Source organism: Salmo trutta, chromosome 27 (genome assembly GCF_901001165.1).
Source record: "Salmo trutta chromosome 27, fSalTru1.1, whole genome shotgun sequence".
Lineage (NCBI taxonomy): Eukaryota > Metazoa > Chordata > Actinopteri > Salmoniformes > Salmonidae > Salmo > Salmo trutta.
This window is the reverse complement of record NC_042983.1, coordinates 6,800,484-6,822,741: the sequence shown is the minus strand read 5'-3', so window position 1 is coordinate 6,822,741 and position 22,258 is coordinate 6,800,484. Positions and strand designations below refer to the sequence as shown.

The 22,258-nt window shown below is 42.3% G+C and overlaps 3 protein-coding genes across 4 annotated transcripts; all 3 read left to right on the top strand.

Annotated features, from left to right (window-relative positions):
* Positions 1–1,377: 1,377 nt before the first annotated feature.
* Positions 1,378–2,978, top strand: LOC115165167 (isotocin-neurophysin IT 2). Of its 2 annotated transcripts, none has more exons than XM_029718197.1 (4): positions 1,378–1,508; positions 1,734–1,858; positions 2,113–2,317; positions 2,456–2,978. In XM_029718197.1, the coding sequence occupies exons 2-4, from the start codon at positions 1,739–1,741 to the stop codon at positions 2,599–2,601; spliced, it is 471 nt and encodes a 156-aa protein (XP_029574057.1). In that variant the 5' UTR covers positions 1,378–1,508; positions 1,734–1,738; the 3' UTR covers positions 2,602–2,978. The 2 variants fall into 2 exon arrangements, with proteins under 2 accessions (XP_029574057.1, XP_029574056.1); XM_029718196.1 differs by having other exon boundaries at positions 1,434–1,508; positions 1,737–1,858.
* A 4,109-nt stretch (positions 2,979–7,087) lies between these two features.
* LOC115165166 (fatty acid binding protein 1-B.1) lies at positions 7,088–9,768 on the top strand. The gene is made up of 4 exons (XM_029718195.1): positions 7,088–7,193; positions 8,314–8,486; positions 8,872–8,964; positions 9,677–9,768. Exons 1-4 carry the CDS (start codon positions 7,127–7,129, stop codon positions 9,725–9,727), a joined length of 384 nt encoding a protein of 127 aa, XP_029574055.1. The 5' UTR covers positions 7,088–7,126; the 3' UTR covers positions 9,728–9,768.
* Positions 9,769–19,325: 9,557 nt separating this feature from the next.
* Positions 19,326–21,897, top strand: LOC115165165 (fatty acid binding protein 1-B.1-like). The gene is made up of 4 exons (XM_029718194.1): positions 19,326–19,431; positions 20,443–20,615; positions 21,001–21,093; positions 21,806–21,897. The coding sequence occupies exons 1-4, from the start codon at positions 19,365–19,367 to the stop codon at positions 21,854–21,856; spliced, it is 384 nt and encodes a 127-aa protein (XP_029574054.1). The 5' UTR covers positions 19,326–19,364; the 3' UTR covers positions 21,857–21,897.
* Positions 21,898–22,258: the final 361 nt, after the last annotated feature.

Below are 22,258 nucleotides of genomic sequence, written 5' to 3'. Positions count from 1 at the left end.
TGGCTTGGGGGTAAAAACTGTTGAGAAGCCTTTTTGTCCTAGACGTCCCATATGATGTGAATGTGTCCGAAGGAGACAGAGCAAATTGAGCTGGTTGTCATAGCAACATACACAACTTTGTTTCAGCTGACTGGCTAAATCGATACTTTGTAACAACACCGTGCCAATATATCCTCCAAACACCGGCTTCTCTGCATTATCACTTAAAATGAGCCTCTTCAAATCAACTTTAAAAGTGAGGAAGGCTGCGTATAAAAAATATTTGAACTGGGCCATCATCAGTCTCTCAGTCAGGCCTATACACAAGCATATAGACAGGTTTCTGGCAGCAACACCCAGTCTTTTCTTGTCTTACCTCACAGTGACTCATCATACAAGAGGAGTGTTTGCTGTCTCTGAAAGGTTGAAAACTATGATGTCATCTTATGACACGTGTGTGTATCCAATCGTCTGACGTAAACTAAATTCGCATAAATCTTGACCCTGCCTTTCTCCATCAATAACCTGATTACTAATCCGGAAGGCACTAATTGAGCTCATCTCATTGGAAGAGTGAAAAGCCTTTAATAGGAAGCTGATTAGCATTGTCTGTGTTAATGGGGTCATTTAATCAATTAACCTAAGACCTAGACAATGTGTACTAAATCCTTTTAGGTATTAGCAAGTCTATTAAAGGTGACATATCAGGTGTATCAGGAGTGTGTGTGTGTGTGTGTGTGAGTGCATGTGTGCGTGTGCGCGTGTGTGTGTGTATACATTTGACCATGATTGTGTAATCATATTTATGTAATTATGGACTACGCTAGCTGCATATTGTTGCTTTTTAATTAGCAAACCAAACAAAGCTGAATTTGATTTGAAGATGATGTGATGCTTCTTGTAGTCCTTAGCCAATAAGATCATGAAGTGCATTGATAAGAGAACCCCTAGTCTCAGTAAGGGGTACAAATATGTCCAGATAGGTCTTATCCAACCACTTTATGATACTGCTTCCCAGTCCTTGATCTGGAACACATATAGGATGTGGTCTGCCAGTCTGTCAGATAACAATGAAAAACACTGCTCACTGAAAAACACTGCTCACTGCTCTCCTCGTCTTTATAATAATAGGCCAAAGGTCTAGGTTGAACACTCCTCCCCATCTCCATCTACATACTAAACACCTTTGCTCTGTCTCATTCTTAACCCCTCTCCTCTCTCACATGCATGGTCACGGACACAGGCCCTCCACTAATGACTGTCTCTATGGCTTGGACCACTCCAGGCCATTGTATGGCTGTACCACTGGCCAGGCCTCTGCCCAGCCCAGCACTATCAGGGGGAAGGGGGAGTAAGACAGGCTCATTAATACACACCTTAAGTGGTTGTCAGGCGTCCGTGTCACTCCCGGAGAGGGTGTATAAGAGGTCTGGGTGCCACTGAAGATACAGAACTTCAACATTCACCTGGGAGTCACTCCGGAACGAACAAACTCATTCGCCTTGTGCTGTACACCGGGAGATCAGCAAGTGAGCTTGTCTCTGTGGATATGTGTATAGGTGTTGTGTGTCGGTCTGTCTCTGGTTGTATGCCTTGTAGATTTGGTTTGGATTTCAGTGTTTCAGATTTGTATGATATTTCCAGTTGACAGTGTAATGGGAATGTTTGACGGAATATTCAGACTCCTCTCTGTCCATGTCTGTAGCCCTCTTATCCCTTTCGCTCTTTGTATTCCTCATCTATCATTCTCTCAGTAGAGATGACTGGAGCCGCCGTGTCCGTGTGTCTACTGTACGTCCTGTCTGTCTGTTCAGCCTGCTACATCTCCAACTGTCCCATCGGGGGCAAGAGGTCCATAATGGACGCTCCACAGCGCAAGGTGAGCTGAAACTGAATCCGTCTATATCTAAACTATTTAAATATAATGTGTAGATAACAGGTATGATTTGTCTTAGAGGGGCATCAAGACGAGTAGGAGCAAAGTGAGGCTCTGTAAAAGGACTGACTTTGGAGAATTGACAATGAACCGTTGTCTTCCTCCTGTAAAAGGGAGCAAGAATGTCGATAAGAATCTATTTTTTTTTGAATGATGGAACAACCTCATACCCGACTGTCCCTTCTCTCCCCTTGCAGTGCATGTCTTGTGGGCCAGGGGAGCAGGGCCGCTGCTTTGGCCCCAGTATCTGCTGTGGGGAGGATGTGGGCTGCTGGATGGGCTCTCCGGAGACGGCACACTGCATGGAGGAGAACTACCTGCCCACCCCCTGCCAGGCGGGAGGGAGACCCTGTGGATCTGATACAGCACGCTGCGCCGCACCGGGAGTATGCTGTGACTCAGGTGAGGGCCCATCAATCCAATATTTCTGTGATGATCATTGTGGTTATATACCACTGAAATGGTTCTAATATAGTGGTGGATACAATTATGTGCTTTCTGACTTGTGTGTCCTCCTTCATCCTTTATTTTGTATCTCAGAGGGCTGTAGTGTGGATCAATCTTGTCTCACTGAGGAGGAAGGCGACAATCAAATCAGCCAATCAGAGGGCAGCGACTCCGCAGACGTCATCCTCAGGCTCCTGCACTTGGCTGACCACACGCCTCCTCATAGAGTCCACCAATGAGCTGCAAGTGACGCCAGGGTTCCATGAGGGTCACTTGAGAGATTGGTTGATAGGATTTGTAGTTCAAAGTTACCTAGATGTAGTACATAGTTCACCCACCTATTTCACCCACCCATTTACTGACCTCCTTCTTCAGTATATAGGCAACCTCACTGGATGGGACCTAGCTAAGAATTTAACTCTGTGTTTGACATTTAATATATATCAAAACACTGGAGTTAAATTCTTAGCTAGGACCCTGAGCACTCCCCTGTAGATTGCCTTTATATTGCATGCTTAAATATTGTAGCTATATACTGTATGAACAGAAATAGCTGTAATAATTCTTACACGTGTAAAGAGTCCAAATGTGTATGTTAATAAAGCTTGTGTGAGTATGCGTGGTGTATGTATGTTTCTCTCTCAGCTGACTCAAACAATTACTATTTGTCCAGTGCACAACAACATCCAACATCTGAAACATGAAATGAGTGCTGTGTGTCGTATATTTTTCTGTAACACTAGGCTTAGTGTTTTGGCCTGTGCTTTTTAAAGCAGTGTGTCTGTTCTAATAGTTCTAATTCAGTGGACTTTACTCTCCCTTACTGGCTTTCATTGTTTTGGTCTCAAATCGCACAAAACTTTGAGCGAATCTCCAGTAGGTCATTTAGAGTTTTTAATGTCCAATGATGAACCAACCATAAACATAAAATGTAAATGCTGATTTTGATTTGATATCCAAAAAGAGGTTGTAACCATAGGCATCGGTTGCGTTTGTAAATTGCCTCCAGTGTGTCAGGGTGCGCTCTGGGTCGTTCGTAAAGTCAGAGCGTTGTCAGATTGTCTGTCCATAAATTCAGAGCGTTTCGCTCTCGGGGGGGGGGGGGGGCGTTTAGAGCGCACAGTGGATGCTCTGGCAAAGGAGTAGGGTTGATATGAGCATTCTGACCTCATAACAGCAGTCAAGCACCCAAGCTAACTGGCTAAAGTTGGCTAGCTTGCTAGCTACTTCCAGACACAAATGAGAAAACACTGCACTCTTACCATTTTACTCGCCCTAGCAGAGCTGTTTAGGCTGTTTTCATGTTATCCATAGCATTAGTTACTGCAAATGTGCTGCTGGCAACAATTTATTGACATTTATTTTCAGACGTTTCAGTCATGTTCAGCGAGTGTTGAGCATTCGCAAATTAATTCTGCACTCTGGCACAGTCAGACGAGAGTGCTCTGAAATCGGAGTAGATAGCCAGAGCAAATTTACGAATGCACCCATCATGCTACATAGTAACCCTAAACATGTTACACAGTAACCATAGACATCATGTTACATAGTAACCATAGACATCATGTTACATAGTAACCATAGGCATCATGTTACATAGTTACCATAGACATCATGTTACATAGTTAGTAATTATGTAATTCTATAGCGAGGTATAGAGTATAACATCTAATCAGTTCCACAACATTTTTTGAAAAAGCAGCATAATTTAGATGCAGTGATATACTGATATGCTTTAATGTTTGTGAATCAGCTTTAAATATTATTTGTTTGTTTATTTGAGGTTTTCTTTACATTCTGCACTACATCCTGCAACTGGTTTAAAGTGTCCTTAAATCTGGTCCACCAGCTTAATCTCTCTCTGTCTACAATGGAGTAGCACTTAACCTTGGATAGTGACCTTTAGTTTTAGATAAAACCCTTTTATGATTACTACTACCTTTTGTCATTACTACATTGGTGTAGATATATAATATTTATATAATCTTGATGTAACTTGATGTAACTCTATCAATCATAGAAATAGAATGTATAGAACATATGTTTACAAATGTACATTTAAGTCATTTAGCAAATGCTCTTATCTAGAGTGACCTACAATTAGCGTGTCAAAACATTCATGTAACGTATACCAGCCAAAAAGCCAAAGGGACGTGACACATACACGCCAAAATACATCATAAATAGACCTATAGACTTCAGAATGAATATATTCTGTCTACTCATGGCTTAATGTTAATTATTCCATGCAGTAGTCAATTCTCTCTGATTAACCTCAAGAAGGTTCAACAATGTCCATTCTGCTTTGTGTTTTTCATAGAGAGGCAGTGTCCATGTTCTCATGACTACAGGAGCTCTTATTGGTTCAGTCTCAGCACACAGATCAAAATGAGATACTGCAGATCAGAGAACACACAGAGACATCTACCCTATTTAATTGATAATGCCCAAGAAGCCGGTGTTTGGAGGATATATTGGCACGGGGGTTGTTAGGCCCTTGACGAAGTCGAGGGAGGGCAAACCGTGCCAATATATCCTCCAAACACCGACTTCAAGGGCAGTATCAATTTTATACAACGGGTTACCACCATATTCATATAATGACTGACAAATTCTCATGAAAAACTTTATTTTTATGAATTAATTCATACTATTTCATCCTTCCACAAGATATAGTCCCGACACAAATCTAGGGTTGCTACCCAAGCTGGCTGGTCATTCATGCTATCGGTTCGGTTTCCAGAGATGGTATCGGTTCGGTTCCCAGTCTTTCATGTCTTTTTGTTCTGTATCTATGGACGTGACCCAGTCGTTCGTTCATTCTAAATGTTCCATTGCCATACTGGCTGGCAACGTTCTTATCCCTTGCTTTGCTAGCTAGCCAACTACGCTGTTTAACGTACATTCACGTCAAACAGTGCAGCCAGAATAACAACAGTAGCTGCATTTGCATTTGTTTAAGCAGTTTTCTTGTGACATTTATTTGGATGCATCCATAACAATGAGCTAATGAGGTGCGATTTCGCCTGGTATAGAAAATGTGCTCTCTCGTTAGGATACTGTTGTTCAGAGGAGCTAGCCAACAACACAGCTAAAATAATCACTTCAAACTGAAGCTGGAATGACTGCAAACTAGCTGCACTTTGTTTCATTTGACCTTTTTTCAATTGACATTTCTTTGTATATATACATAAAATGAAGCCAGCTCATTCATTATTTCGACTGGATGAAAAAAGCTGACTGCCTGTCTGTCTCGTCCCGACTCCCAACACGTTCATTACTATGGGACAGCTGGAGATCGAATTTGAATATTGAAACAATGTTGCAAATGTCGCAGAGACAGACAGCAAAGTTTATACAAATCTCCGCTGTTGAAAACTAAACTTTAGTATAAAAGAAATGTAAGATAATGTGTAGATGCTTTTTAGAGTGGAGATCAAGTTCACAAATTGCCTGGCTGGGCTGATGAGACAGTAGACTGCGCAGTCAGATGAAACAGAGTAAATAAGCATTTTAACATCATAGATTTAGCCGGTGATAACTTGTGGAATAGACACCGTAATGTGGTTTTCACCAATCAGCATTCAGGATTAGACCAACCCGTTGTATAATTTAAAGAAAGTACATGATGCACACACTGACATAAAGACAGACATAAGCAAGGGCAATACAAATGGTGCACACTGTAAAAAAAGCCAACTTAACCAATTGATTAATCAGTGTTATTCTCTGAGTTTGTTGGACTTCAGAAGGAAAGTAAATGTAGCTAATGGGTGAACGTTTGTTCACTCAACAAACTTTGCTCACAGTGAGCTGAATGTATAGAAACTTGTTGAGTCTAATTACAATTTCATGTTTGTTTTTGGAAATCAACACTGTATGCTGGTTCAGCTATATTCCCAGATGTGGCGCAAACTCACAACCCAATTGCAGCTGGTTGCCTTACAATTGTACGTTGAATAGTTTTTTTTAAGACCTGTGTTTTTGCATGTACATTGATTGGTTGATTAATCTTATGCTACACCAACATAAGTAACATACATTTTTCTAAAGCATTCCAATCTGTTATTAGTTGGACCTTTTGCATCTGTTACTGAGGTGGCTGTTCCAGTTATTATTGAGACTACCTAAATCAAAAATAACTCAACATCAAATGAAAAGTTGAGTGAACATTAAAATTCAACTTGAGAATGTATGTTGGTTCAGCTATATGCCAAACATTTTTGCAAACTCATAATTCTATTGCAGTCTGCTGCCTTACAATTGTATATTGATTCTAAGTTTTTTTATAGTGCAGGGAGACAAAATACACCTCTCAACTCAATCAACTCAAAGTGCAATGTAGCCTAGTTTAATTTCAACACAGGTGTATAGCACGATAAAGTCAAGTTGAATTTGAAATGTGTTGATTGATCCATACACTTGTATTACAATGATGAGACTGCTTATCATTTTTCTAAGGAGTCGAGGAGGCCTTGTTTATCAAAACAGATCAATGATACCTAACACCGCCAAAGTAGAAGAAGAGAGGATGAGAATGGGAGTACAATAAAGTTGACCATTGCTATGTAGATTAGTTGCCCTTGGCTGGGAAGCTGATCCTAGATCTGTGCCTACAGGCAAGTAGGAGGGAAGATATGAGGGGGAGGGGTTCTCAATTATAGACACCTTTAGTTAGTTAATGATTGCAGGGCTGGATAGATGAGGGTATAAAGACAAGCAGGGAGCAGTGGCTGTCTCTACGGTCACTGTCTTATAGTCACCATGTCTTTCTCAGGGAAATACCAGATGGAGACACATGAGAACTTTGAGTCTTTCATGGAGGCTGTTGGTAAGTCTTGCTGTTGGGTTGGTACATTTGATTAGACTTGGTGTTAATTTCAGAAGTCGTAGTCCTTTCAGTAATGATGTTCGATGGTGATTGCAAATGCAATGGTTACTTCTGAGTAGCAAACCCAGGTAGCACACTAGTTTCCTTGGATGTTCTGAGAATGGAAGTGAGATGTAAGAATGTCTTTAAAAATATTTTTACTACTTACCATGTTCTTCTGGGAGGTGTTAGTTTTAACAACAAATTGTAGGTTAATTTATTTTGAATAACTTTCAGTGAATGTTTAATTAAAGACTTAACACTGCTTTTGAACTTCTTGCACAGATGGGATTGTTTGAAAATGATTTGCTTAGGCATTAATCATTTGTGTCAGTGAGATTCAAACCTATGTTTTTCTGTCCTCTATCCATGGAATTAATCCACTGTGCCACCAGGATGAAGTTGTCATGCATTGGTTTTGTGTACATAAATGTGCTGTCTTCAGACACTATTTCAACAGGAACAAGCACTCATTAAGATCAGGTGTGGCTAACTACTGTGGTCAACACACTTAAGAGACGATGGAGTTTGTTGAAGCTGAGAAGGAATGTGCTTTTCAAAAAAATAAATAATTGGGGATTAATGTTCGCTATTTTTGTATGGCAAGTTCTTAGTTCCAGTTAAAGTCATGTTCTCAAAACACTATGTGAACCTACAGAACATTATGCTGAAGTACTGACATTCCCACAGGAGAATATTTTTAATGACTAATGTTCCTTGAACTTTACCTTAAATTGAAACTTTGACCTTTCAGGAAATATTCTGATCAAATAATGAAATGCCAAGAAAATAACATGTCAAATTCCTTAATGAGAATGGTCCAAAGCCAAGCAACAGTCCTGCACCGTTGCCAGAATGTGGTATGCAAAATAACCAAGACCTAAAACATATGGTCCTAAGAACATTATGTGCTAGCTGGAAATGCATTTAATGTTTGCATTCAGTTCATTGTGTTGCCATATTATAGTGCATCAGAGCTTTACTTCAGTAGTAATAATTCAGTGTTCATGTCCCACTTCATAAACTTTTTGTAGTACTAAAAAGCACAGTACATGACTCTCTCGCTGCCGCTAACATGTAGGACTACCTGATGAGCTTATCCAGGAGGGCAAAGACATCAAGAGCATCTCTGAGATTGAGGAGACTGGAGACCACTTCAAGGTGACTGTCACCACGGGAACAAGGATCCTCACCAACTCCTTCACCATTGGCCAGGAGACGGAGCTCGAGTCGCCGACCGGGGAGAGGGTCAATGTGGGTGGCGCATGTCACAACCTAACCATGAGTTTCATACATATAGCCTGGATTTATCCATCTCCCTACATATACAGCCAGTATCTAACCTAAACTATAAGTTCAGATGATGTGGGGTCACTATGGTTAGTTAGTTCAGGTCCCAGTGATGTTGTGGGAGGACTGACTTTGTTTGGCAGAATCTCCTCTGCTTTCCGGGCGCTGGGCTCACAGTTGCACTATTATAGCAGTTTACGTCTCAAAAGCAACTCGCACACCTGATGCACACTGTCACACTTTTTTCTTCATATATGGCCATCCAACTTGGGCCTGTTAAATTGGTGCTAGTTGACTGTAGTTGGTGACCACTGCTTTCAGATCTAACCGTTGACCTCTACTGTTTCAGTCTGTGGTGACGAGGGAAGGTAACAAGCTGACGGCCTTCTTGAATGGGATCGAATATGTCACAGAACTTACAGACGCAAACACCCTCGTCAACGTGAGTCCGGGGCATATGGCTGGGGGTTCACGAAGCGACACTATTTCAGGATTAATTTATACCATTAACAAAATGGGTAGTCTTTGACAGTGCCGTGAATGCAATTCAACAGTTTGCTGCCACCAATGTCCTAATTACATGCTGACCCCACCGCTAGTGTCGCGAAATAAATCTACTGTTTATTCAATCATGGCAACCACACTGCTCGTGCGCCTCAGCAAGCGTCTGCGTGGCCAGGTGCTAAAATGGAAGTAAGATGCTCAACATGCTGCAAGTCTGGCCTCTCCCATCTCATTGGTTCTTAGGTGCATATACCCATGTGGGTGATTGGAAGATGAACTTTGAGGGGCACACTCTGGTCAGTTTTTGTAAATTTGGTGTTCAACCTCCATATAAGGAGGTGAGATGACGAGAAACAAACTCAGTTTTCTGTGAATTGTCAGGGTAGAAGACCTTGTACATTTCATGTAAAATAACAACCCAATGTTTATATACAGGACAAATTGGCTGGCTAAATTGCCATAATGTTAAATTATTTTTGCCCCAAGTTAATATAAAGGTTTCTGAGTTTTGATACTTCAACCTGCATGTCCTGATCGCTTCTAGTGTGGGTGAACAAAATCAATGTGCGAACGAGTGCGTCCGGTTTGGTAAGCATAGTGTACTGGCATGGATTTATTGAATAATGATTACAGATGCTTTCTCTTTTCAGACCATGACTCTGCCTGGCATCTCATACAAGAGGACCAGCAAACGAATGTGAAGATCTACTGCACTCTTTGGATTAATAAAATGTGAAAGGCATGGAATGGTCTGGTCTCAGCATTTCCTATCAATGGGTAGAACTTCAGGGGAAAATTGAGGTTTGTAATGAGGCAAGGTTTGAGTTGGCTGAATGTGAAGACCTCAGTGGGATTCAATAGAATAGCTTAGTTCGGTAAACAGTACACAATATCCAAAGTGGGTTTTCTACATTTGCTGCAAATCAGTCACATTAAAATGTGAACCCAGCAGTGTAGAAAATAAGGCTTTGGTAGCGTGTTGAGGGCTCAAGAAAATTATTTATTATATTCAGAACACTATACAAAACAACCTAAACGTCACATTCTGCAGGCTTCACAGAGCAATACAAAAACAAGATCCCACCACACCAGCTGGAAAACCACTACTTAAGTATGATCTCCAATTAGACAACAAGGACCAGCTGCCTCTAATTGGAGATCATCCCAAACAAAACTTGAACATAGAAAAACACCCTGTCACGCCCTGACCTACTCTACCATAGAAGATAACATCTTACTAGTGTCAGGACTAGACAGTAGTTCCATCTAGTCTGTCAGAATCCTACCACAATTGGTGCATCAGTTTAAAAGCAGATTCCTCAAATTCCAGGTATTTTTGAAAATCAAGTTTCAGGCAGTCTTGCGTCTGCTTTTTGGACATTGCTTTCATTAGTTCCACCCCAGTGTTACTGACAAGGGGCTAAAAGAGCACCATTTGAGGGTGACTTGTTTCCCAGCTGGTTGGAAAAGCTAAGGACCCTGGGACTAAACACCTCCCTCTGCAACTGGATCCTGCACTTCCTGACGGGCCGCCCCCAGGTAGTAAGGGTAGGCAAACAACAGGTCTGATACACTGGGGCCCCTCAGGGGTCTGTACTTAATCCTCTCCTGTACTCCCCGTTCACCCACGACTGCGTGGTATAACATGATTCCAAAACCAAGTTTTAGGTGCACCACAACACCAGTGGAAGGCCTGATCACCGACAATGAGACCGTCTACAAAGAGGTCAGACCTGGCAGTGTGGTGCCAGGACAACCTCTCCCTCAATGTGAGCAAGACAAAGGAGCTGATCGTGGACTACAGGAAAAGGCGAGCTAAACAAGCCCCCATTGACAGAGCGGTTCAATTTCCTTGGCGTCCACATTACCAACGAACTATGGTTCTAACACACGAAGACAGTTGTGAAGAGGGCGCAACACCTTTACCCCCACCCCCTCTGTTGTACACTGCTGCTACTTGCTGTTTATCTATGCAGTCACTTCACATATGTACAAATTACCTCAACTAACCTGTACCCCTGCACATTGACTAGGTAGCCTCGTTATTGCTACTTGAATTTTTTGTAACTATATTTGGTGAATATTTTATCTTGAACTGCGCTGTTGATTAAGGGCTTGAAAGTTAGCGTTTCAAGGTAGGGTGTACACTTGTTGTATTTGGCGCACGTGACAAAGTTTGATTTGATGTGTCATGGACTTAAGAATTGAAGGGTTGATTTGTCTGACATATCTCTATAATGTGAGGTCACTACTGCCGGCTGTTAGTTTTTTGACACCTGGCGCCATAGGTTCGTTCATGCTTATTGGCTAGTTCTTCAGAGCCTCCTGTGTGGTGTGTGTGGAAAATGATACTCATTCTACTTAAACTTCCTTTACTCCAACTGTCTTCATAACCTAGGCGGGATCATGTCATAACAATGCATTTTAATCTTGCAGATCGTCCTGTGAGTTTCATGTCTTACCTCAAGGTCTTTGTGTGGGTTCTCTGCAGGATGGCATAGGCCTTACACGTCATGCAGTGTCCCACCTATCTTCCCTGCCTGCCAGTGGGGCACCCCTGCCTTCATTGTTACCATCTCCAGAGCGGTGTTAGGATGGTATAGTTTACTGTCAAAGTAATATTGAGCCATTTATACTGCACAAATATAATCGTATTATGTCAAGTCTTTTCATGTGCTGAAATAAAAGACCCCAGAAAGGTTCTCAAAGTGCACAAATTTGTATACATCCTTGTTAGTGAGCATAAGCAAATCCATCCACCTGACAGGTGTGGCATATCATGACAAATGTCCACTAAAATGTGCAGTTTTGTCACAATGCCACATCTCAAGTTGAGGGAGTGCAATTGGCATGCTGACTGCAGGACTGTCCACCAGAGCTGTTGCCAGAGATTGAAATACTAATTTCTCTACCATAAGCCCCCTCCAATGTCGTTTTAGAGAATTTGGCAGTACGTCCAACAAGCCTCACAACCGCAGACCACGTGTAACCACACCAGCCTAGGACCTCGACATCCGGCTTTTTCACCTGCAGGATCGTCTGTGACCAGCCACCTGGACAGCTGATTAAACAGGAGTGTTTATGTCTGTAACAAAGCTCTTTGTGGGGAATGACTCATTCTGATTGGCTGGGCCTGGCTCCCGAGTGGGTAGGACTGGCTCCCAAGTGGGTGGGCCTATGTCCTACCAGGCCCACCCTTGGCTGCGCGCATGCCCAGTCATGTTAAATCCATAGATTAGGGCCTAATTAATTGATTTCAATTGACTGAATTCCTTATATGAACTGTAACTCAGTTAAATTGTTGCATGCTCATTTTATACTTTTGTTAAATATAGTTATTTGCCTCTTTATCGCTATTGACCACTCCTATGAACTAAAATCGGCTATCTAGTCTATAATGACTAGACTCTTTCCCCACGTCAGGGCGTTTTAGGTTTTATGCTAGGGGGCTTCGGGAATGCAAATGTGGTATGTAAGGGACAGGTGGAGTATCATGCACTCGGTGGTTAGAAAAGTGAAGGTGCAATTCAGGGAGGGAGTTGACTTGTGTCCTGCTCCATCCTTTATTTTGTATCTCAGAGGGCTGCAGTGTGGACCAATCTTGGAAGGCCGAGGTGGAAGCTGACAATCAAATCTGCCAATCAGAGGGCAGCAACTCTGGTGACATTATCCTCAGGCTCCTGGACTTAGCTGACCACAGCCTTCCTTATCGATTCCACCAATGAGCTGCAAGTGATGCCAGGGTTCCATGGGGGTCACTTGAGAGATTTGTTGATAGGATTTGCAGTTCAAAGTTACCTATTTGTAGTTCCTTGTACAGCCCACCTATTTCACCCACCCATTTACTGACCTCCTTCTTTAGTATATAGGCAACATCACTGGAAGGGAACTAGCTCAGAATTTCACTCTTTGATATTTCATGTATGTCAAATATTGGAGTTAAATTCTTAGCTAGATGGGACCCTGAGCACTCAAATCAAATCAAATTAGAGAATCGAAAACAGCAGGTCCGGGACAAGGTGGCATGTCCGGTGAACAGGTCAGGGTTCCATAGCCGCAGGCAGAACAGTTGAAACTGGAGCAGCAGTACGACAAGGTGGACTGGGGACAGTCAGGAGTCATCAGGCCAGGTAGTCCTGAGACATGGTCCTAGGGCTCAGGTCCTCCGGGAGGGGAGGGAGAGAGTATTAGAGGGAGCATACTTAAATCCACACAGGACACCAGATAAGACAGGAGAATTACACCAGATATAACAAACTGACCCTAGTGGTGTGGGGGGGAGTGGGCAACAAGGCTGAGAATAGATCACAAAGATCTCCTCCACTGCACGAGCGAGAAGGGGCGCAAAACTGAACAGGAAGATCATGTTAGTTACTCAACCCACTCAAGTGACGCACCCCTCCTAGGAAAGGCATGAAGAGCACTAGTTAGCCAGTGACTCAGCCCCCGTAATAGGGTCAGAAGCAGAGAATCCCAGTGGAGAGAGGGGAGCCGGCCAGGCAGAGAGAGCAAGGGCGGTTTGACGCACCAGTGCCTTGCCGTTCACCTTCGCACCCCTGGGACAGACTACACTCAATCATAGGACCTACTGAAGAGATGAGTCTAAAGTAAAGACTTAACGGTCAAGGCCGAGTTTGCGTCTCTCACATCGATAGGCAGACCATTCCATAAAAATGGAGCTCTATTGGAGAACGCCCTGCCTCCAGCTGTTTGCTTAGAAATTCAAGGGACAATAAGGAGACCTGCGTCTTGTGACTGTAGCGTACGTGTAGGTGTGTACGGCAGGACCAAATCGGAGAGATAGGTAGGAGCAAGCCTATGTAATGCTTTGTAGGTTAGCAGTAAAACCTTGATATCAGCCCTAGCCTTAACAGGAAGCCAGTATAGAGAGGCTAGCACTGGAGTAATTTGATACAATTTTGGGGTTCTAGTCAAGATTCTAGCAGCCGTGTTTAGCACTAACTGAAGTTTAATTAGTGCTTTATCCAGGTAGCTGGAGAGTAGAGCAATGCGGTAGTCTAATCTAGAAGTAACAAAAGCTCGGATTAGCTTTTCTACATAATTTTTGGACAAAAAGTTACTGATTTTTGAAATGTTACAAAGATGGAAAGAAGCTGTCCTTGAAATATTCTTGATATGTTTGTCAAAAGAGAGATCAGGGTCCAGAGTAATGCCGAGGTTCTTCACAGTTTTATTTGAGACGACTGTACAACCATCAAGATGAATTGTCAGATCCAACAGAAGATCTCTTTGCTTCTTGGGACCTAGAACTAGCATCTCTGTTTTGTCCGAGTTCAAAAGTAAAACGTTTGCCGCCATCCACTTCCTTATGTCTGAAACACAGGCTTCTACGGTAGGACAGTTTGAGGCTTCACCATGTTTCATCGAAATGTACAACTGTGTGTCGTCCGCATAGAAGTGAAAGAGGTATAGTTTATAGTGAAAACAATAGTGGTCCTAAAACGGAACCTTGAAGCACACCAAAACTTACAATTGATTTGTCAGAGGACAAACCTTCCACAGAGATGAACTGATACCTTTCCGACAGATAAGATCTAAACCAGGCAAGAACTTGTCCGTATAGACCAATTAGGGTTTCCTATCTCTCCAAAAAATGGTGGTGATCGGTGGTGTCAAAATCAGCACTAAGGTCTGGGAGTACGAGGACAGATGCAGAGCCTTGGTCTGACGCCATTAAAAGGTATTTGACCACCTTCATGAGTGCAGTCTCAGTGCTATGATGGGGTCTTAAACCAGACTGAAGCGTTTCATATACATTATTTGTCTTCAGGAAGGCAGAGAGATGCTGGGCAATATTATTGTTATTATTTTTTCAGAGGAATAGGATATTCGATATCGGCCGGGTCAATGTTTTGATTTTTCAAGAGAGGCTTTATTTCTGCCACTTTTAGGGAGTTTGGTACATATCCGGAGGATAGGGAGCCATCCATTATGTTCAACATAGGAGGGCCAAGCACAGGAAGTATCTCTTTAAACTACTGAGTTGGAATAGGGGCCAGTATGCAGCTTGAAGGTTTAGAGGCCATGACTATTTTCATGTGTCAAGAGATACAGGATTAGAAAACTTGAGTCCCTCCATTGACCCTAAGTCCTGGCAGTTCTGTGCAGACTCAGGACAACTGAGCTTTGGAGCTTTGGATTCAAAGAGGAGGGCGTATTTTGCTTCCTAATGATCATGATCTTTTCGTCGTAAGAAGTTCAGGAATTCATCACTGCTGAAGTGAAATACATCCTCTCTTGGGGAATGTTGCTTTTTAGTTAGCTTTGCGACAGTATCAAAAATACATTTAGGATTGTTCTTATTCTCCTCAATTAGGTTGGAAAAATAGGATGATCGAGCAGCAGTGAGGGCTCTTCGATATTGCACAGTACTGTCTTTTCCAAGACTTCCAGTTTGGTGGAGCGCCATTTCCGATCCAATTTTCTGGAAGCTTGCCTCAGGGCTCTGATATTTTCTGTATACTGTAAGCTAATTTCTTGTGATAAATGTCTTTTGTTTTTTGGGGTGCGACTGCATCTAGGGTATTATGCTTGGTTAAATGTAGATCCTCAGTTAGGTGGTTAACTGATTTTTGTACTCCGAAGTCCTTGGGTAGAATGGAGGAAGTCTGGAAGGGAATCTAGTAATTGTTGGGTTGTCCGAGAATTTATAGCATCATTTTGATGATCCTTGGTTTGGGTCTGAGCAGATTATTTGTTGCAATTGCAAACGTAATAAGATGGTGGTCCGATAGTCCAGGATTATGAGGAACAACATTTAGACCCACAATATTTATTCCACGGGACAGAACTAGATCCAGGGTATGACTGTGGCAATGAGTAGGTCCGGAGACATGTTGGACGAAATCCACTAAAAAGTGATTGAGTAGGCTGCATAGATTTCATGACTAAAAGCTCAAAGACAAAAATGTAGTCTTCTTTTGTTGTCAATAAAAGTTTGCTGTCGTAAATATTAGAAACACCTCCGCCTATGTGGGATACGCGGGGGATATGGTCACTAGTGTAACCAGGATGAGAGGCCTCATTTAACACAGTAAATCCATCAGGCTTGAACCATGTTTCAGTCAGGCCAATCACATCAACATTATGATCAGTGTTTAGTTCATTGACTATGACTGACTTGCAAGTGAGGGATCTAACATTAAGTAGCCCTATTTTGCGTTGTGAGATATCACAATTTCTTTCAATAATGACAAGAATGGAGGAAGTCTTTACTCCAGTGAGATTGCTAAGGTGAACACCGCCATGTTTAGTTTTGCCCAACCTAGATTGAGGCACAGACACAATGTCAATGGGGATAGCTGAGCTGACTACACTGACAATGCTAGTGGCAAACTACACTAAGCTGGCAGGTTGGCTAACAGCCTGCTGCCTGGCCTGCCCTCTATCTCATTGTGGAGCTAGAGGAGTTAGAGCCCTATCTATGTGATAGATAAGATGAGAGCACTCCTCCAGCTAGGATGGAGTCTATCAATATATTTTGGGATGCAGTAAACAGTTTTCAACCAGCCATCTATCTAAGAGATGGCTGCCGTTTTACGATCCCCTAACCAATTGTGCTATTGTGTGTGTTTTATCCGCTTTATTTGTAATACATAATGTTTCTGTCATCATCTCTTATGACCAGAAAGAGCTTCTAGATATCAGGACAGCGATTACTCACCCCGTACTGGAAGAAGATATTTTTTTTCTTTAACGAGTCGGACGCAAAGGATTTACTCCAGACACCCGACAAGGCCCTCACCCCAGTCATTCGCAGGAGAATGAGATGGAGATATCGGGGACGTAGGTCTGGGTGCCTTGTAAGGCAGGTAATCTGCCTTTACCATCGGTCCTATTAGCCAAAGTACAATCATTGGATAATAAAATAGACGAGCAACGAGCACATACAGTATATCCCGCAAACGGGACATTAAAAACGATAATATCTTATGTTTCACTTAGTCGTGGCTGAACGACGACATGAATAACCTACAGCTGGCAGGTGTTACGCTTTTTCGGCAGGATAGAACAGGCGCCTCTGGTAAGACAAGGGGTGCGGTCTATGTATATTTGTAAACAACAGCTGGTACATGAAATCTAAGGAAGTCTCAAGGTTTTGCTCACCTGAGGTAGAGTATCTCATGGTAAGCTGTAGACCACACTATTTACCAAGAGAGTTTTCATTTATATTCTTCATTGCTGTCTATTTACCACCACAAACCAATGCTGGCACTAAGACCGCACTCAATGAGCTGTATACGGCCATAAGCAAACAGGAAAACGCTCATCCAGAGGCGGCACTCCTAGTGGCCGGGAACTTTAATGCAGGGAAACTTAAGTCTGTTTTACCTCATTCCCACAAGCATGTTAAATCTGCAACCAGAGGGGGGAAAAATCTAGATCACCTTTACTTCACACACAGAGACAAGTACAAATCTCTGCCTCGCCCTCCATTTGGTAAATCTGACCATAATTCTATCCTCCTGAATCCTGCTTACAAGTGAAAACTAAAGCAGGAAGCACCAGTGACTCGGTCAATAAAAAAAGTGGTCAGATGAAGCAGATGCTAAGCTACAGGACTGTTTTGCTAACACAGACTGGAATATGTTCTGGGATTCTTCCGATGGCATTGAGGAGTACACCACATCAGTCACTGACTTCATCAATAAGTGCATCAACGACGTCGTTCCCACAGTGACTGTACGTACATACCCCAACCAGATGCCATGGATTACAGGCAACATCCGCACTGAGCTAATGGGTAGAGCAGCCGCTTTCAAGGAGCGGGACTTTAACCTGGAAGCTTACAAGATATCTCGCTATGCCTTCCGACAAACCATCAAACAGGCAAAACATCAATACAGGACTAAGATCGAATTATACTACACCGGCTCTGACACTCGTCGGATGTGGAAAAGCTTGCAAACTATTACAGACAACAAAGGGAAGCACAGCCGAGAGCTGCCCAGTGACACGAGCCTACCAGACGAGCTAAATTACTTCTATGCTCGCTTCGAGGCAAGTAACACTGAAACATGCATGAGAGCATCAGCTGTTCCGGACGAGTGTGTGATCACGCTCTCCATAGCAGATGTGAGTAAGACCTTTAAACAGGTCAACATTCACAAGGCCGCAGGGCTAGAAGGATTACCTGGACGTGTACTCCGAGCATGCGCTGACCAACTGGCAAGTGTCTTCACTTAACCAATTGATTAATCAGTGTTATTCTCTGAGTTTGTTGGACTTCAGAAGGAAAGTAAATGTAGCTAATGGGTGAACGTTTGTTCACTCAACAAACTTTGCTCACTGTGAGCTGAATGTATAGAAACTTGTCTAATTACAATTTCATGTTTGTTTTTGGAAGTCAACACTGTATGTTGGTTCAGCTATATTCCCAGATGTGGAGCAAACTCACAACCCTATTGCAGCTAGTTGCCTTACAATTGTACGTTGAATAGTTTTTTTTAAGACCTGTGTTTTTGCATGTGCATTGATTGGTTGATTATCTTATGCTACACCAACATAAGTAAAATACATTTTTCTAAAGTAATCCAATCTGTTATTAGTTGGACTTTTGAATCTGTTACTGAGGTGGCTGTTTCAGCTATTATTGAGACTACCTAAATCAAATAGAAGTATTTCCTGGCAGTCATTGTCAGTGATTAACGTTCTTTGGCTGGATTCCACATTTTTCAAGTTGAATTGTATGTTCACTCTACGTAAAATGAAAAGTTGAGTGAACATTAAAATTCAACTTGAGAATGTATGTTGGTTCAGCTATATGCCAAACATTTTTGCAAACTCACAATCCTATTGCAGTCTGCTGCCTTACAATTGTATATTGATTCTACGTTTTTTTATAGTGCAGGGAGACAAAATACACCTCTCAACTCAATCAACTCAAAGTGCAATGTAGCCTAGTTTAATTTCAACACAGGTGTATAGCACGATAAAGTCAAGTTGAATTTGAAATGTGTTGATTGATCCATACACTTGTATTACAATGATGAGACTGCTTATCATTTTTCTAAGGAGTCGAGGAGGCCTTGTTTATCAAAACAGATCAATGATACCTAACACCGCCAAAGTAGAAGAAGAGAGGATGAGAATGGGAGTACAATAAAGTTGACCATTGCTATGTAGATTAGTTGCCCTTGGCTGGGAAGCTGATCCTAGATCTGTGCCTACAGGCAAGTAGGAGGGAAGATATGAGGGGGAGGGGTTCTCAATTATAGACACCTTTAGTTAGTTAATGATTGCAGGGCTGGATAGATGAGGGTATAAAGACAAGCAGGGAGCTGTGGCTGTCTCTACGGTCACTGTCTTATAGTCACCATGTCTTTCTCAGGGAAATACCAGATGGAGACACATGAGAACTTTGAGTCTTTCATGGAGGCTGTTGGTAAGTCTTGCTGTTGGGTTGGTACATTTGATTAGACTTGGTGTTAATTTCAGAAGTCGTAGTCCTTTCAGTAATGATGTTCGATGGTGATTGCAAATGCAATGGTTACTTCTGAGTAGCAAAACCAGGTAGCACACTAGTTTCCTTGGCTGTTCTGAGAATGGAAGTGAATGTTTAATTAAAGACTTAACACCGCTTTTGAACTTCTCGCACAGATGGGATTGTTTGAAAATTATTTGCTTAGGCATTAATCATTTGTGTCAGTGAGATTCAAACCTATGTTTTTCTGTCCTCTATCCATGGAATTAATCCACTGTGCCACCAGGATGAAGTTGTCATGCATTGGTTTTGTGTACATAAATGTGCTGTCTTCAGACACTATTTCAACAGGAACAAGCACTCATTAAGATCAGGTGTGGCTAACTACTGTGGTCAACACACTTAAGAGACGATGGAGTTTGTTGAAGCTGAGAAGGAATGTGCTTTTCAAAAAAATAAATAATTGGGGATTAATGTTCGCTATTTTTGTATGGCAAGTTCTTAGTTCCAGTTAAAGTCATGTTCTCAAAACACTATGTGAACCTACAGAACATTATGCTGAAGTACTGACATTCCCGCAGGAGAATATTTTTAATGACTAATGTTCCTTGAACTTTACCTTAAATTGAAACTTTGACCGTTCAGGAAATATTCTGATCAAATAATGAAATGCCAAGAAAATAACATGTCAAATTCCTTAATGAGAATGGTCCAAAGCCAAGCAACAGTCCTGCACCGTTGCCAGAATGTGGTATGCAAAATAACCAAGACCTAAAACATATGGTCCTAAGAACATTATGTGCTAGCTGGAAATGCATTTAATGTTTGCATTCAGTTCATTGTGTTGCCATATTATAGTGCATCAGAGCTTTACTTCAGTAGTAATAATTCAGTGTTCATGTCCCACTTCATAAACTTTTTGTAGTACTAAAAAGCACAGTACATGACTCTCTCGCTGCCGCTAACATGTAGGACTACCTGATGAGCTTATCCAGGAGGGCAAAGACATCAAGAGCATCTCTGAGATTGAGGAGACTGGAGACCACTTCAAGGTGACTGTCACCACGGGAACAAGGATCCTCACCAACTCCTTCACCATTGGCCAGGAGACGGAGCTCGAGTCGCCGACCGGGGAGAGGGTCAATGTGGGTGGCGCATGTCACAACCCAACCATGAGTTTCATACATATAGCCTGGATTTATCCATCTCCCTACATATACAGCCAGTATCTAACCTAAACTATAAGTTCAGATGATGTGGGGTCACTATGGTTAGTTAGTTCAGGTCCCAGTGATGTTGTGGGAGGACTGACTTTGTTTGGCAGAATCTCCTCTGCTTTCCGGGCGCTGGGCTCACAGTTGCACTATTATAGCAGTTTACGTCTCAAAAGCAACTCGCACACCTGATGCACACTGTCTCACTTTTTTCTTCATATATGGCCATCCAACTTGGGCCTGTTAAATTGGTGCTAGTTGACTGTAGTTGGTGACCACTGCTTTCAGATCTAACCGTTGACCTCTCCTGTTTCAGTCTGTGGTGACGAGGGAAGGTAACAAGCTGACGGCCTTCTTGAATGGGATCGAATATGTCACAGAACTTACAGACGCAAACACCCTCGTCAACGTGAGTCCGGGGCATATGGCTGGGGGTTCACGAAGCGACACTATTTCAGGATTAATTTATACCATTAACAAAATGGGTAGTCTTTGACAGTGCCGTGAATGCAATTCAACAGTTTGCTGCCACCAATGTCCTAATTACATGCTGACCCCACCGCTGGTGTCGCGAAATAAATCTACTGTTTATTCAATCATGGCAACCACACTGCTCGTGCGCCTCAGCAAGCGTCTGCGTGGCCAGGTGCTAAAATGGAAGTAAGATGCTCAACATGCTGCAAGTCTGGCCTCTCCCATCTCATTGGTTCTTAGGTGCATATACCCATGTGGGTGATTGGAAGATGAACTTTGAGGGGCACACTCTGGTCAGTTTTTGTAAATTTGGTGTTCAACCTCCATATAAGGAGGTGAGATGACGAGAAACAAACTCAGTTTTCTGTGAATTGTCAGGGTAGAAGACCTTGTACATTTCATGTAAAATAACAACCCAATGTTTATATACAGGACAAATTGGCTGGCTAAATTGCCATAATGTTAAATTATTTTTGCCCCAAGTTAATATAAAGGTTTCTGAGTTTTGATACTTCAACCTGCATGTCCTGATCGCTTCTAGTGTGGGTGAACAAAATCAATGTGCGAACGAGTGCGTCCGGTTTGGTAAGCATAGTGTACTGGCATGGATTTATTGAATAATGATTACAGATGCTTTCTCTTTTCAGACCATGACTCTGCCTGGCATCTCATACAAGAGGACCAGCAAACGAATGTGAAGATCTACTGCACTCTTTGGATTAATAAAATGTGAAAGGCATGGAATGGTCTGGTCTCAGCATTTCCTATCAATGGGTAGAACTTCAGGGGAAAATTGAGGTTTGTAATGAGGCAAGGTTTGAGTTGGCTGAATGTGAAGACCTCAGTGGGATTCAATAGAATAGCTTAGTTCGGTAAACAGTACACAATATCCAAAGTGGGTTTTCTACATTTGCTGCAAATCAGTCACATTAAAATGTGAACCCAGTAGTGTAGAAAGTAAGGCTTTGGTAGCGTGTTGAGGGCTCAAGATAAATATTTATCTTCAGAACACTATACAAAACAACCTAAACGTCACATTCTGCAGGCTTCACAGAGCAATACAAAAACAAGATCCCACCACACCAGCTGGAAAAACCCTA